The 17059-nt window shown below is 36.6% G+C and overlaps 1 protein-coding gene across 4 annotated transcripts in view; it reads right to left on the bottom strand.

Annotated features, from left to right (window-relative positions):
* SLX4IP (SLX4 interacting protein) overlaps positions 1-17059 on the bottom strand; it is an 81495-nt gene that overhangs the window by 8495 nt on the left and 55941 nt on the right. For all 4 annotated transcript variants that reach the window (XM_075035467.1, XM_075035463.1, XM_075035466.1 and 1 more), the window contains 2 exons: positions 10713-10790; positions 7897-7985 (listed from right to left, as the gene is read on the bottom strand). In XM_075035467.1, the coding sequence (XP_074891568.1) occupies positions 7897-7985; positions 10713-10790 (167 nt within the window). The remainder of the gene's footprint in view (positions 1-7896; positions 7986-10712; positions 10791-17059) is intronic.

Here is a 17059-nt window from a genome sequence, read left to right as displayed (position 1 = left end):
TAGAAAAATTCCTAATAAGCTGCAAATGGCATAAACAAATAAAATGTGATATTTCATAAAAAAACTAAAGTTGCACGGGGGCCTTTTTAAAAATTGATACACATTTGTAACACAGATTGCGAGAACGTAGATAACACTTTCTAAAGCCACAGAAGGTGCTCCTGAAAAAAACAATTTATTTACCTACTGAGAAGCATATGATACATTCTGTGTATTTGCTTGAAGGCAAAAAGCGTTAAAATTAATGTTAAGTAATTGAGCTATTTATCATTCTGATTTCATATACTGATGCTACAAGACTCAGATTCTATCTTCAGAGAAAGTGTCCACTGATAAGAAATGGACAAAAAGACAATAGCTTTTCAACCAAAATAACTTCTCTCAATGACACTGAAGAAAAATGTAAAGCATATTAATGCTGAATTTTTAATTTTTTAAAGAAAACCAATGTCTTAAAAGCATGCATATTTAGCTAGCCCTTCCCATCAATTTTAAGGTTCCTGCATCCAGTAGTTATGAAAGAGGACATGCATGCAAGATACACGTTTTATACTTTAAAGACTTTTTTATAAAATAAGAAGATAGCAATTTTATGCGGAGCTCAACCCCTTTCCCCAACTTAAAACCATGAGGGAAGGAATCTACTACTCAATTGTCACATGAATATCTGAAAAAGCAAGGCACTCCTGCAATCCTGTACTACAGCTTTTAACAGTCTGACAGAATCCTCTATCTGCCTACCAAACCTAAATGGATATCAGAGTTAACCAGTTGTCGTGGTTTAACACCAGCCAGCAACTAAGCACCACGCAGCCACTCACTCACTCCCCCCCAGCTGAAACCAGCTCACCAGTACAGATGTCTAAACAGCTATTAGTAATACTGAAGTAAGCTTTGTATTTATCTTTCCAGATATAGCATGGGTTATGTGACATAACAGAACACTACTTATAGTACATGATGTATACTTAAAACTTCAATTCTTACAGAAAAAAAATCTGGAAAAGAATACATCAATTTTAAAAAACAACTGTTCTCTTTAAACAATTACAATAGTGTTTAACAACTGTAGGAGATCTTGGAAAGAATAACTAATACTCTTGATCTGCTGGTTATACAGAAGCAAAATATGGAAAATAGGCAGAACTGAACTGCCCAGGAGATAATTGCTGTTCAACAATTTAGTCAATGTTTTAGCTTGGTTTCCAAAACAGATACCACTACTCCCAAAGCCCCCAAGATTTCTGAGCTCACACTGGGGATCTGTCCCTCCAAATAATTTCAAATGATTACAAATTGTTCAAAAATCCTTCCATGAACTTTACCATCATATATTTCAGCTTACTGTTCAGTCAAGTTATGAAATTCCTATTAGTCGTAACAGATTCCTGCTGAAGGCTAAGGAAAGGATTGCTCTTTAAAACAATTTTAAAAAATAAATCCATCAAGTATTCTTTGCCCAACAGGAATACAGAGACTTATTATCAAAACCTGAAGTAATTTAAACCTTTTTAACTTCTAGAGTCATTAAAATCTCACAGATATACAGCAGCTAAATAAAACCTTTAGCTCACTGTAGCTTTAAACATTATCACTGCCAGCCTTCCACTCTGCACCTTTGCTGGAGGTGCCCATCCTCTCAAAGTCTGCGGAGAGGAAAGAACATCATCCAGTGCAAAGTCCAGAATCTTAGCTCAAATCCGCATTAACCACCAGCATAAGCTGTGACAGCAAGAGAGTGAGAGCAGAGAGGAAAATGAGGGAGGTGAAAGGATGATGACAGATGATAATATCTTAAATAACCACAAGGCTTTGACAAATGAGATCTTGTGAATGCTGCTAAGAAGTTACTTTTAAATCAACTGGAGCACTCATATGAGAAGCAACTACCAAAATCAGTAAAAGATTACTCAATTTGTCCCTAGTTTTTGAAGATTGCTTCACATGGAAATCATTTTATGTACTTAATCATTTATACTGCAGTAACAGGACCTTTTGTATTTCTGCTATCCTTCATCTGGATTTTGTGTAATGAGAGGTACATAATCTTTTATTGAAGATGTATTAAACTTACTGGCTTTAAGACAATTTAAGTAATACTTTTTATTTCATTCCATATATATTCTAATATTCTGTCTGCTTTTCAGATAAATAATGCTACAGAACAAAGATTTTCACATCAGTTCCTTGTAGCAATATCTTGGTCTTTTTCCAGAGATTGTACAGTTAATTCACTCACCAGTATGCATGAACACTGTAATTGCTCTTTTCAGTAAAAATACTGTGCATTTATCAACAGATGATTTTCATTTACAGTCCTAATGCCCCCCTCTACCCAGCTCTGTGAGGTTTCTCTGAAATTCTCCACAGCCTTTTCCAGTCTTAGCTAATTGAAATAATTGTGTCACATTTCATTTCATCATTTGTCCACTTCTCTGGATCATTAATATAACAAACAGCAGACAGCTATTAGACTTTTGCCATGCAGAAAATAAATCAGACAGTTTGTAAGCTATAAGAACAAAGTAAGACAAGTTCAGACAAATCTCATTGAGGCAATTCACATTACTGCTCTCAGGTATCCTCCCTCCGCTTTTGCAGGAGGTTCCTACCCCCACTGCAGAGTTGGCAGAAGGGAGCACACACACACCCACCCCAGCTGCTCCCACCAGCAATTCAATGCACCAGCTTAAAAACCAGGGAAGTTTGGTTTGCATGAACTCACAAGACTGTGATATGCAGCAAGATGAGATGCAGGCACACAGCCCTTTTGGCAAACTCTGCTATAGGAGTGGTAATCTCCAAGGAGAAGAGCCCGACAGCTGAGACAAAAGGGAATACTGTAAAACTGCCATAGCTTTCTTCTTTATGACCAAGTCAAAGACATTAGTATCATTACTTTGTGATGTAGTTTCTCAGAGAAAGCAGTCTTATGATTCAAGCTAATTTAAAGCTATCCTAACACTGAAAGGGAAAACTCACCCTTACCCAACACACGGTCCTGCCAAGTCTTTGTATCAACACTAGCGTTTATGCAGCCATGCAGTAAGTCTGACTGAAGTGATCCAGCTGAAAGCTAACCATGCAAACAAAAAAAACCCCCTCAAAACCAAAAAAGCCCCTGGTTCTCAGAGGGATCAATGAATTAACCCAGCTCCCCACACATGCCAGTACTGACAGACACCAAGGACAAAAATGCATGGCTAAGAGAAGGGAAAAGAGGGCAGGAGGGACTGCATGTTTCAGTATCATCAGTCTTGCATCAGCTTGAGCAGAATACAAAGGATGAGTAGAAAAAAAGTGATAGAAGCTTGAAATGTCAGAAGTGAAACTCACCAAGGAGAAAAGCAATTCCTTACTTGTTCCACTATGTGGCATTTGGAAAGGGTTCATTAGTGTGCAGTTTCCGCCTCTACCTTTTTGAAAAAAGTAGTGAACCCTGTTCATACAGGGTTAGTAGTTACCAAACTACAGCTTAATATTGTTTTCCTCTAGTTATGTTTCCTATAATGACTGAAAAAAATTAAGCATATTATCTGAAAACACATGAAAACTAGATTTTATGAAATTTAAAAAAGGATAATGAAATAAAAAGCCATCAACAAGTATTACAAAAAATGTAACATTAATGTGTGTTTTGGATGTTACTTCCAAACCAGGGTAACTCAGCTGCTACCTAAAGGGATGGCCCTGCTCTCTTCATCCAAATCCTAGATACATGCTCCTGCAACATTTTTTGTGTCACAATTGGCAACTGTGCGGGTACAGGATGAGTTGGTTCAGTGAATTGACATGACAGCAAGCTAATCCTCCAATAAAAAACAGAGAAACTTCACAAATAAATAATTTTCTGCTGGATCAAGTCAATGAACTAATTCATTCTCAACTGAAGAATCACTTGCTCCATTGTAACCAGAAAGGAAAGGAATATGTAGCTGGAACTAGAGGGGGATGTGGACTGACCTTTTCAGTAGTAGCCCACCATTACAGCAGTTTAACTCTAATTTTTTTTTATATACATATATATATACACACACACACACAGAGTGCCATGCCAAGATTAGCACTTACACAGTGTGAATTGTGCAATCGTATTTCACAGCATTTCCTTCTTCCCCTACCCAATCTGATATCACTTAATAAAATACTCTTTAAAGTATCTAAGATAACTAAATTCCACATAAAGTCTTCTACTGATCTTTACAAATTGCTGCTTTCTGAATACAGTTTTCATTCTACCTTCCAATAGACACACTATTCCAGCAGCATATACTCTAATGTTGTCTCCTGTTAATTACAGCTAAGTGTACATGTTTTCATGAAAGAACCAGAAGCCTCTTTCCAGCATGATCGAAATCCAAGCAAATCATGTCATTTATGCTCTTATGAGTTTTAAGAAAGAGAATTCTCTAATGTACCTGAAGTTTGTTACAATGACACAATTTATAAAGTCAGACATGTATGAAGAAGATGAAATAGTTTGGTTTTTTATGTCTCTGTTGGGGATTTAAAAAGTTTGCTTTTAGTTTTCTGTTGGGGATTTAAAAATCACTGGGCATATCTTTAACACTTTTCTTCTCCTTGTGTACCTATGCAGGGTTTTTTGTTTGGTTGGCTTTTTTAAGAGTAATATTCTGTTTGGGAAAGAATCTTTATTTTTGTATAATATTCTCTGTAACTTAAGGCTCGGTGGAAACCCTGAGATCTTTTTCATCAAGATAGGATCTCCTACTCCCCACTTTCTTTTCTGATTTCACATGAATGGTAATTTTGACTTTCCACTTTAATATCATCATTAGCTTAACCTCCTTCATGCTTTCCCTACAACTGCTTCCTCTCATAGATTCTAGTATAAAGCCAATGTGGTTATCAATGAATACTCCATTGTTAGCACATTTTCAAATGCTCACAAGCCTCCAGTAAGCTTTCCACCCATTTCCATTTCCACTTTTTCTTCAGATAACCCATTTCCAACTTTCCATTTTAGCTCTCTACATAATAATCATTAAGAAAATGTCACCATTGACAAAGATGACTAATCTCTCCAGAGCTCTTATATATTTCCCTGGGTTTCCTCTTTTGTCATGTTCCCAAAACTGTCGTCTTTTCAAGATAAAACTATTCAAGATTACAAATGTAGTTTGACAAAACAGGAAACAATGGTTTTATGTTTAAACTTAGCATTAACCAGCCAGGCTATTCTTCCATCTTTTCCTTGAGATTTCCAATTTGCTTATGTATTTTCAATAACTTGCTGTATTGTTTCTTTAATAGAGATTTCCCTTCTTCCATAATTATTATTACTGCCTGCAGCCTGATCTTTAGATATGACCACAGAAACACCTGCTTCTAAATAGATTCTAGAAAATAGAAGATTACATATCAGTAGGTTTTATTCTATTTTATTTCAGCTCTACTCCTTAGAAGTGCTCTCAAATCTTCTATTAGTTTATGCTTAAAGCTAATTTGACAGAGACTGCCTAATCCACCTTTTCCTTGGTCTTACAAGATGCATCACAGAAGGCTTGAAATTGCTTCTCTCAGCAATTGATGCTAAGGTTTGTACTCGTGAATATCTCAAAAGCAATCTAATTATGATCTTTCCTAAGATGTAGGACAGAAGAATTTCATTTTGGATCTGGCTACATCCCTTGAAACTCTTCGTTTAAGCACAGTCTATTTCAGAGATACAGACACTAGCCTAAAAGTCAGTGAAATGGCAAAGAATAAAGTGCTGAAGGTAGGTGAAGAAAGAGAGAATTGCAGTGAGTGAAAGAAATGTGTATCAGGCTGACACAAACCTGGTTCCAAATAATAGGAAAGCAGGGCATTGAGCCTGACTTGTCTTGACAGAACTCAGGAATGAAAGCTTGACCCAAACCATAAACCAGCATAAAAGCAGTTTAAAAAAAAAAGATTGTTAAGTCTTGACTAAGTTAATTGCAGTGACATTCAGCAACACTGAAAAGTGACAAAGTCTCCGTTAACATATAGTCAACTCCTTTTATAAAACACAGATAGGCCCTCAAAACAAATGGCATGAGCTGATTAAACATTTAGAAGAACTTGCATTCAACATTATGAAATTATTCAAACCCAAACAACATACAGAGGAAAACAAAACATATGCCTCATTTTTAGCCCATGACAGAATACACTGGAGTATTTCAACGGAAAGGTCTTCTGGGTGGTCTTTTGTAGCATAGTTTAGAGTTCAAGCATACTCGCTGCTAAATTGCATAGAGAAAAGTACACACACAAAGTGCAGATCCTTAGCCTTTACTTACGGAGTGCCAAAACCTTGAAATTACCTCTCAGTAGCAATCAAACACTCCCCCAGTTTGGCAAAGTATTGGAGTATATAAATTCAGTACTAATGTGCTGTAGAAACTCTTGATCAACAGTCTGGACTGGACCCTTTAAGTTAGAGTGGTAAGAATTAAAAAGATACTCCATCACATTTGTTGAGGGTCTGTTCACATCTTGTTAGTTTTTCAAATCAGGGAAGATGGCTTAGGGATAACTTTATCTTATGCTCTCCTACCAACATATTACACTGAATGTTCCAGCCAGTTCTATGCACAAGTATTGCATCTGTAAGTAAAGCAAACTCCCAAGACTTTATTGAATAGGTTATGATCCCACTAAGAGGTTTTTTTTTTTTTAAACAAGGAGTTTCCATAGATCAAGATCAAATTTTGAAACAGTCGAGCTAAAGTCCATAACATTATATTTTTAATTTGCCTTCTCCTTACTAGACAGAATCATGTGAAAGAAACTAAAGAAAATTCTCATCTTTTATTTTATGGAAAGATTAAAAATACCAAATGGGGGAACTGGATATCTTTTAAGAGATACTTAAGCAAGAAAAAAAAGAAAAGATCATTATTTCTCAGTCAAAATGCAGAGACAGGATTTTCTACCTAAAGCATCTAAGTAGTTTTCAAGACAATACCAAGAAAGTAATAATTTTTAAAATAGAAAAGTACTTCTAAAGCAGTTAGATTTTTTTCCGAGAGAGAGAAAAACATTTGCTTGATCCTTTGACATTTAAGGATACTCACAAACCTAGGAATCAAGATAATAAAATCTGCATTTAGTATAATAAAAACACCCTGCTTGATATTAAAAAAATACTAAGTTGAATCAGTAGAAGAAAACCTTTTTTTCCAAGGGTCAAATATGCTTTCATACATCAAGATAAACTACTAAAATATACATAGACCTCAGTGTGTAATTCTGACTCTTACTGTGAGCACAGAAGACACTGCCTGCCATATAACAGGCCACCTGGGTCAATGTGAGCACTCCTGAGACAATCAGCAGTTAACTGCAGCATAAAATTCATAAGCCTTTGACCCTGATAAAGCCTTCAGGATGAAATATTTAAGTAGAATTGTTTATGGTATTTAACTACACACCAGCGCCTTTTTCTCCATAAATGTTTAGGCATTTTTTTTTTCCCAGCAGGGCTAGCACTGATCCATTTGAGTTGTTTTGCAGAACAAGTGCTAAGAAAACATACAAAAAACTCATGGACATTAAAAACTGCCCCGTTATAATTCTGGAAAGTAAAATGTTACAAGGACAAAATATACAGGAAAAAAAGATCCTTAAATCAAGGTGCTAAAATCATACCTAGCTTTCTAAACACATGGTCTTTTTCTCTGAGCCTTATGTGGCTCAGAAAATGCTGAGCTTCCAAAATTTCCCATTTTAGTCTGTTTCAGACTCACTTCAGGATGTCCTTTTGAATACTTTGACCCAACTGCTAATGTGACTTTCTGGTTCCAAGATGACAGTCACATGTATGTGAATAACTACATCTATACATAAACATTCATCTTACCACTATAAAATAACCAAGAAAAATTTATAGAACAGTTTTGTACATACCAATACACCATTTTCACATGTCCAAGCACTTGAATTAGATTCAAGTTTACTGACACAAACTATAAATCTGTCTGGAAACACACGGAGGTCTATAAAAAAATAATTTAACAGGAGATTACAAAAATTATAACCATATTCAAAACCAGACATAATGACAACATATATACATGCTATTTTAGTAAACAAAATAATTTTTTTTTTTAGATTGCACACTAACTCACTTCATGGGCTCCACTAGTTTCTTACCTACTGTCTTACCATCCCTCCTTTTGTTTTGCTTTTTTAAACCATTCAAAAAAATCACTAAGAGTAAGCCTAGTTCCCAAGAGATAGTCATTGCTGCAAATTAGTCCACCTACACCCCTGGAAAAATATACCAGACAGAACCAACAGACAAACCACTTAATGATGATTTCTTTTGTGCTATTCTGGTGATGAGTCTTTTCATCACAAAAGCTGTAAATTATGTTTGAAATACAGCACAACATATTCAATCAGGACTTGGCATAAAAATGCAGCATAAGGCTGTTTCAAACTGAGTACAGTGATTTTTGAAGTCATTAAACAAATTGGTTAACTGCTACCGAATTACGTATTTTAGTCAAGATCGCATGGTTTGCTGTGAACACAACAAAGTTTCTATTTACAAATGATTAAAAATGAAGGGTTCTCAGATTAGAATAGACCAGACAAAGCTTTATTCAGTACCTAGCAATGCTATGAAAAGAGCATAGCTGGATATTTTGTTATTTTACGTATCAGTTTATTTCCAGATTTCCCTCTTCATATTTTCAGCTCAATTTTTTTGTTCTTGGTTTTTGGTTTGGTTTGGTTTTACAAAAAGAGAGTTACTAATTTTTAAAGTTTGTTATACTTCAAAAACAAGCCCTAACACCCTGTTCTCTGGGACAAGAAAGAGACAAGGCATGCAGAAAAAACACAAGGTTAACCTCATAGATTTTTTTGGTACAGTATCTCCTCACAATGAATTGAGTATAGGCATGATGTGCACATGTGATGCTCAGGTCATCCATATGGCTGACTGCCTCTCTACAAGGTACTGCTTCTTCACCAACAGCATATCTCCATTAGTATCTGACAAATCCCTCTGAGTGAGTACCAGCAGTGACTTTTCTAGAGTCATTACAGTGAAAGATGGGGATGTTGAAACAGATTACCTTGCATTTGCCATTGGTTGAAAAAGCATACACAGAGACCTCAGATGCATCTGTATTGGTGCAGTAGCTTGTTAAGCTACTCCAATTTGATAATGAATATGAGCCTTTCATAATCCTTTCAGAAATGATCACTTTGTTAGCAAAACTGTCTCCAAGGAAGTATTCATGCTGTGCCTTATGTCCAGGCTATTCTTTCTCTGCTTGTATCCTCAAGTCCTGAAAAGCCACCTGCAAAGGTTTAGTACAATGGCTTTCAAACTGCAAGCAGTCTACGGACATCTTCCAAATGGGCTACAAAAGAAAAGCTGGACAACTTTGCAAGGACTGAATTTGTTATGTGGGGTTCCAATAATAACCCCTTAAGTAAGTTTACTTTAGATATTGAGTGAGCATCATGGACTGAAGTATGCAAGATTCTTCTTCTATTAGGCTAAATGTCTACTTTTTCTCTCTGAAGTACTAGGTATATCTTACAGAAAGGAAATATTGGTGCCAAATATATAATTTTTTTTTTAGGATATGTGGTTATTTTGCTATTTATTGGGAGCGAAACCCAGGAAAATGAAGTTCCTTTCTTGTTAGGAACTTCATGTGAAAGCAAAGTTTTGACTGCAGCATCACAGCCTCTCTTTTTGGCAGCACTAGCAGAGCAAGTTACAGTTAGACATTTTTATTGTTGCATTTTATAACAATCTCACTTTCTGGCTAACAAAATGAAAGTATCGTTAGGTATTCATTGATGCTTAAGAAAAGTTCAAATTTAATACACAGAAACCAGTGTTGAGCAGACACTCTGCTATTCTATTCTAAGTATTCTTCCAGGAGGCTGGGAGAACAAGTTTGATGAAATATTTAAAATCAAAACTGCAATCTTTTCAACCAATATGGACTTAGAAAACTAGTTAGCATTTGAAGAGAGATTTAAACATTTTTTAAGATAATGAATTCCTATAAAAATAAGAAATTCTTTAAAAATATGCATTCAAGTATTCAGTATTTTTAAGCACACCTAATTGATTTATTTTGCTTTTTTTGAATACAAAAAGGTCAACACAAAGGGCAGTGATCATTATAGCTCCTTTTTATTGCTGTTGGCGGGACAGGATTGATATCACTTCCTTTCAGAGCATGCTGGCTTGAGAAAACATGAAAAAAAATCTGATCCAATGACATCACCTATGTAAAGGTTTTATAGAATTGAGGTGAATGAAAGCCTTTTCTTGCATACACTTGTACTGTACAGTTGATGTCACAAGACACTCGAGCAATAATGAAGTGATTCATACTGCAACCTCTGGTTGATTCACCCTGCAGAGACTCAGTAAAATGCTGAGTCTCATTATACTTAAAGAATTTGGTGTGGCTTAGCTGATTACCCTGGGGCAAGGCATACACAAATTCAAAATTAAGTTTTAAAAAAATCCATCATATGCTAAGAAACACTTCTCTTTTTTTAGGAAACATCCTCGGGGGGGGGAAAAACCCAACCAAACAAACAAAAAAACAAACCCAGAACCAAGGTCTGAAAGAAATTTTTATTAAGTAGACCAAAATCTGACAAAGTATTAGTTTATGTTCCCTTTTTTCCTCCCAGAAATGCAAAGTTCTAAGTAACGCTATAAGAAAATCATTTCTTACCACGATAATGTTTCCCTACAGCACAACGGAGATTAACCCATCTCTTCATAAAGTAGGCAGTAATGTGAAAACTGTTGGCTGCAACATAAAACAAAGGGATAATAGTAAGTATAAGGGTATCTTGGGCATTCTAGTCTCAAAGTGTTGCACATCTGCAAAGATAGGATAGAGAGAAAGCAGCAGCAGCAGCTCAAGAATACAAATGAAAGCGTAACCTTAAAGAAATATTTTTAAAAAGAAACTGCTCATACTGAGGTCTCAAGAAATCAGTATCTGAAACAAGGGAAAAATCTAAACAAATTACTAACCACCAAGTTCTGGTCTCCAAGCGCAGAAATAAATTTAAATCAGTTCATTGATCAGAGATGTAGTAGCCTAGTGTCACAGTCACTAGTCCAAAAGGCTAGAGTCCTATTCACTACAGTGGTTTCATACATACTCTACAAGAACACTGCAGATGACCATTTACTTAACTGCCTTCTAGAGAAAGGTGACATACTCAAACCTGATAGAAAAAATGCTGGCTATAAAACAAACAAACATGAAAGGTCTTAATTATCTACAATGCCACTGAACTAAGTGAGAAATGCATACATCTGAACTTCTCAGTATCTACAATTAGACAGAGCTAGCCTGGCTGACCCAGCAGATACCTGTAACGTACACAGAGGCTCTTCTGTTTCTGTTCCTGAGAATGACAGAAATCCTTGTGCACCAGGAGCATAAGAAAAGGACAGAAAGGATTATATTACAGCAAAGAAACTATTAGACTACAGCTAAGGAAATCAGCTTTTACTTTTGTTCTACTTAAATTCCAAAATGACCCTGAATAAATCGGTTAGGACTTGATTCATAAAGGTATTTAGCAACCTAACTCCCACTGAAATTGAAAGAAGTCAGCATCTGTGACATCTCCTCCATGGTCTCTCTGTACACCTCACTAAAATGAATGTGCAAAAGAGGGTTAGTTGTATTTCCCCTAACTCTGATGGGTTTTGCAAGACATACAATTATTGTTGCTTCCAAGACAGTCAGATACCCTAGGTGCAATTACCACAGAAAAGTTAGAAAATAAACTGCTACTGTTGTTCTTCTAATCTAGCCATTTAAAAAGAAGTAAGGAAAGCTTGTTTGTTCCAGTCTCGATCTCTACTGAGCAAATGCCAAGGCATGCCTTATTTCTAAGTATAAGCCTCTAAATGCATGTCCTCTCCTGCACAGTCTACAGCTCTCCTACTTGTACAAGATCTCCTGGAGCTCACCATCAAGTGCTGTTCAGCATCACCTCTCATTAAGAACTACAGTTATCGATCACAATCAATCCCTTTGAAATTTATCAGCCATCTTTTTTCCTTCCCCTCAGGAAGATACCCAAAATTTGACTTCCCTTTAGAGATCAAGTCAAGATGTGACAAGTTGAACCATCCCTTAAAAATGATGAGCGCTAGAGAAAAATTTGGATGTAATCCACCAGCTTTATTAACTGTATATTTATGAGCACAATTAAAGAAAATTACTTTTAGCTATTTCCAGTTTGGCATCCACAATTCTTTAACATTGTACTAGGGTTAGACAAATCAAAGAATCTGCCCTGTATATAAATAAGTTATTAGCGTGATAATACCATCTTCCACTGTGACCTCTGTAACACTGAAAAAGTAACATTCCTAAAAGTACAACTTTGCAAACAAATCTTCAAACAGAGAGTAAATAATAAAAGAGGTTTTCCACCTCCATTTGTCTGGGATATTCCAAATGTATTTTTCTTGAGAGGAACTTAACATGAAAAAGTGAATTTTTTTGCTTTTCACAGGGAAAAGCACAATACTTCATTCCTGAAATTCTTTTATGAATCAGTGACATGTATATCCGTTTATCTTTCTTGCTATCCTGGTATTCTCCGAGAGGCTAAGTGTTTAATCATATTTGATTGACTAATGGCCTGAACAAAGTTTCAAATTCCTCTTAAAGGCCCTTGATTCGGCTAGCTACTGTTCTCTGGAAGAGAACACCTACCTCAAGTCTAACAAAATAAATAATTACGTAAGAGATCAAGACACCTCTACACTATTTTTGCAGTGTCAGCTCAAGTCTCAAAGTCTTATAAAGCCTTCACAGGGAGTTGCACCTGAGCTAATGAGCTCAGCCCGAAGGGACTAGCACCAGACAATAATTTTAGTTTCCATGACTATTTACTACTTGACTTTGCTGAAAAAGTCTGAACAGATGATTTTCTGTTACTTATTGCTAACCATGAGAAAATTTTAAGATGCATTACATTCAAGATACCTGTATTTCAAAAGTATCATGCAGCTATGCTCATCAAACGTTTTGAAACTCTCTTGTGTGTGACATCTGATCTAAACCATAGTCAGCTGGAGCATGCAAAACTTCCCTAGTTTTGAAGTTGCCAGAGTTACTGCAGAACTATTAAAACTGTGATATCCTCTTTCTGCTTCCTTCAAGGGAAAATATATTATCCAATCAACTATTCTGCTACATGAAATAAGAAACTAAGCCCCACAAGAAAACCTTCTTATTTGATAACCTCATGCAACTTGCAGCTTTTTAAACTTTCTACACAGTTACTCAGCATGAGTCTAAGTCTGTTCTCAATTCCAGACTTGTCCACCATCAATGCTGTTTATATAGTAGCATATACTAATGTTGGCTTTGGGCAAGCTCTAGATTATGCTCTAGGGAAGATGGCCAGCATATACTCAGCAAGGACCAAAAGCTGCTGTTCATGGTATCTGGAAGGAGGGACCAACTGATACATACCAAATGATCCATTACTAACTCCTTTTAAGCACACCATAGAAGTTTTAACCTCAAGCTACATACAGTGTTATGAGCTAGTAATGTAGAGAGAAAGTTCACAGATCTCAGGCTCAGACAACCTATTTGGCCCAATCTTCAGTCTCCTCTTCATCATGCAACATAGACAAAGCTCCATGTGTAGATTACCACCGCAGAAGGAGAAATAAAATTGTTGTTAGTGATTTGGAGTTTTGTTTTTCTTACTTCAAAACTGTCCACCTAAATCATCAGAACCAGGTTTCAAAAACAAACAAGAAAAAAAAACACCACCACCAAAACAAGAAACCCCAACCCAACAAAATAAATAGACCCTGAAGCCCAAAATGGGACTGAATAAAAGTGGTTCTAGAAAAGCCACAGTTCAGTTTCAGCTGAAATATGCACCAGTGAGAGCTGCCTTTTAAGGGAATGGTAATTTGCCCTGCTTGTTATATTTCATAGTCCCACAACACTGGGAGGAAGTATCAGACACTGACTCTTTACTGTAAGACTATCCAGCAACACTTGTTTTCCAAAGGAGTCGCAGCCAAGCTGACTTGCACTTCCAGGAGGCTGCCAAGAAGAGGCTGTGGTACAGCGTGGAGCAGTGGGAAGCCCTCTCCCACGGCTATTATGGACCATTCATCTGGGAGCCTGGGAAAATGCCTCTGAGCTGCTGAGTTATCTGGAGCAGCCTGGCAGGTGTTCACTTCCCAGCACAATCTGGCACCTGCATGGCTCTGTAACTAAATTCAGGCAGGTCTTCTCCAAAGTTACGGTACAAGCCTAAGGAGGCTGATTGCCCCCCAAATATTTCCATATCTGACAGGCACCTATTTGTCATTGCAGAGTATTTTTATATCATCTTTAAAAAACACCTATTTTTTCCTCTCACCCTAGACGTTTCACATTTCTGACAGGTTGTTCTGGATTAGGACTGCCTCTGTGTTTGGAAAGTAACAACAAAGTAAATCATTGCAACACACAGGTATTAAAAAAATAAGAGGATGAATTTCTTATGTTACACTGTGAAAGTAAATACATAGGTGCATTAGACTTTCTGAAACACTATATTGTACATTAAAAAAAAATAATCTACATTTTGCTTACGCTAATTATTCCATACAGATTAAGCTATACTAGTAATAATGTTTACAGTATATAGAGCTTTTCATCTTCAAAGTGCTCTACAGACATATTATTACACTGCTTTTTAGCAGTCATATTTCTCCACTTAAAATTCTTCACCACCAAATCCAAATTCCTGATTGTTTGTAAACAAAACCAAAAGGAACATTTTATTCTAAACCTACTGTTAATCATGCAGCTTTTCTTCCCCCAAACAAATGTTCATATTCATAGCATGTACTCCAGAGTAAGTTGCCATTTCTAATTTTCTTAGAAGAGATTCAAACCCAAACATTGGCATGTAAGTTTAAGCCCGAATCTAGGATAGGCCAGGGACAGCAGATGCAAGACACCAGATACAAAAAGCCATCAAGACTTCCTGAGCCTTTTCTGGTGTTTGGAATGGGTACAGAATTTCGGTATCATCTCAGACACACACAACACACACACACTTCAAAAAAAAAATCAACTTCATAGTTAATGACAACAAGCGTCTTCACCTACTGCAAATTTTTATACACCAAATAGTGGGTTTCAGAACAACTCAAACAGCTCAGGATGGCATCCATTCTTTCCATCTATTATGCCTTCAGTTCAAAGAATTTTTATATGATTTTTTAAAATTTTCATTATTTCAAGCGATAATCACAAGCAAGTACACAGGAAAATGTGTACTGATCAATGTAAAATAAAGCCCATAAACTTTTAAAAAATGTTTAATACTGAAGAAAAAACATTCAGGCCATTAAATTTAGATACATAAAATTGGGACTGAAAAAAAACCCAAACCAAAACCAAACCATGACTTGGGTGCAGTATTGAGTATTGCTGCAGGATCTGATTTTGCAAACTCTAATACTTGTAAATAAATTCAGTGACGTAATCTGCCTCTGTCTTTTTCCAGGGTGCCTTACAGTCAGCTTAAACCAAGCATAGACAAAAACAGATTACTGATTTTCTTCTCCTTACTGTTTCACAATTTTATTAGTATTAGTACTATTCTTCTATCTGCTAAAACTTCTGAACACAGGCCAGTTGCCAACACAAATAAGTGAGAGATCTGTCCCATCGAAGATGTGGGGACAAGATTTAGTTCCTATCAGGGAACAGGGTCCCTGACTGGAATAAAGACATTAAACTTTAAATGAATTTGATCAAGACAGGATGAGATACACCTAGAAGAATCCTCTCTGCTATCAGAACATTGATAGCTGGACATGGCACACTAAAACCTTTAGAATATGAATCATTAACAGTGAAACTGGACTGAGACATTTTATGAAATCCAAGAGTAGGGTTGTAGGGCTCTCGTCTAGCAAGAAAGGTGTGGAATTCACTCCAAAATCATAACTATACTGGCCAAACTGGATCCAGGATAAGGTATTTCTTATCCTGCTTGTCATGGGTATTCTGGAGGAAAGAACAGAGAAGAAAAGCATGTATGAGACCATCTGGCCGCAAGATGATAAATGCGCCAGATGGTGGTCCTGAGAACACACCAGCTCTGAAGGAAAAAGACCATCTTCCCCTCAGTAATACTTGAGATGGAGATGCAGGCTGATCCAGTCCTGGAAAACAGCCCTTAAGATAGAGTCTCTCAATATCCATTCATAAGGTATAAGCAATAATAGCTAGCACCACCTGCTAATGCATTCAAACAGATAAACATAAAGCAATATATTTGATGGTCCATGTAGCATTATTAGAGACAACTGTCTTCTAATAGGAGACAAGATTTGATTTCACCCTTTTCTTGATCTCAGACTCAATGACCGTTTTATTAATTGTGATGGGCATTAACACATGAACTGAAAGCTATTTATGAATCCTCACTGTTTTGAGCATACAAACTGTATTCCAGAGGAAGCTACATGCCTGGACTTCTTTAACCACTGGAACGAGCCCGACAACTGAGAGAAAGGCTGAGAAAGGCATCTGTCGCTACCAGCCAAAAGGCAGAAAGAACTGGAAAACAAACCCTATGGTAAACGCTGTCTGACAAGTCAGCAACAGAGGAGAATCTAAAGTCTCTTCAAAGTGGCTGTATCTCCATGAAGCAGCAACTTCGTTAAAAACTGTCTGATGCCACACTGGCACATCAAGCTGAGCACCTCCCCCAAAGTGGCCAGACACAGCTGTATCCAAATGGAGCAACGTCACTTACTTACATTACTGAATTCCTCGCAGTGATAAAAGTAAGGTAGAATCTAGCTAAAATGAAACACAGACACTGTGATGGTGACAAGTTTGACTTCCAGGGCACTAGGGAATGCATACAGTGGCCTTTAAAACACATGCCTCTTTCAAAAAATACATCCTTTCAGCCTACTGTCTCTGTGTTTTTTTTCCTTAAGGATATCCATGAGCTTCACGAAATTTTTTGATGCCATGAAATACTTGAAAGTGAGGATTTTGTATTT

Source organism: Buteo buteo, chromosome 9 (assembly GCF_964188355.1).
Source record: "Buteo buteo chromosome 9, bButBut1.hap1.1, whole genome shotgun sequence".
NCBI classification, from domain to species: Eukaryota; Metazoa; Chordata; class Aves; order Accipitriformes; family Accipitridae; genus Buteo; species Buteo buteo.
The sequence above is the reverse complement of the archived record's forward strand: the minus strand, read 5'-3'. Positions and strand labels throughout refer to the sequence as shown.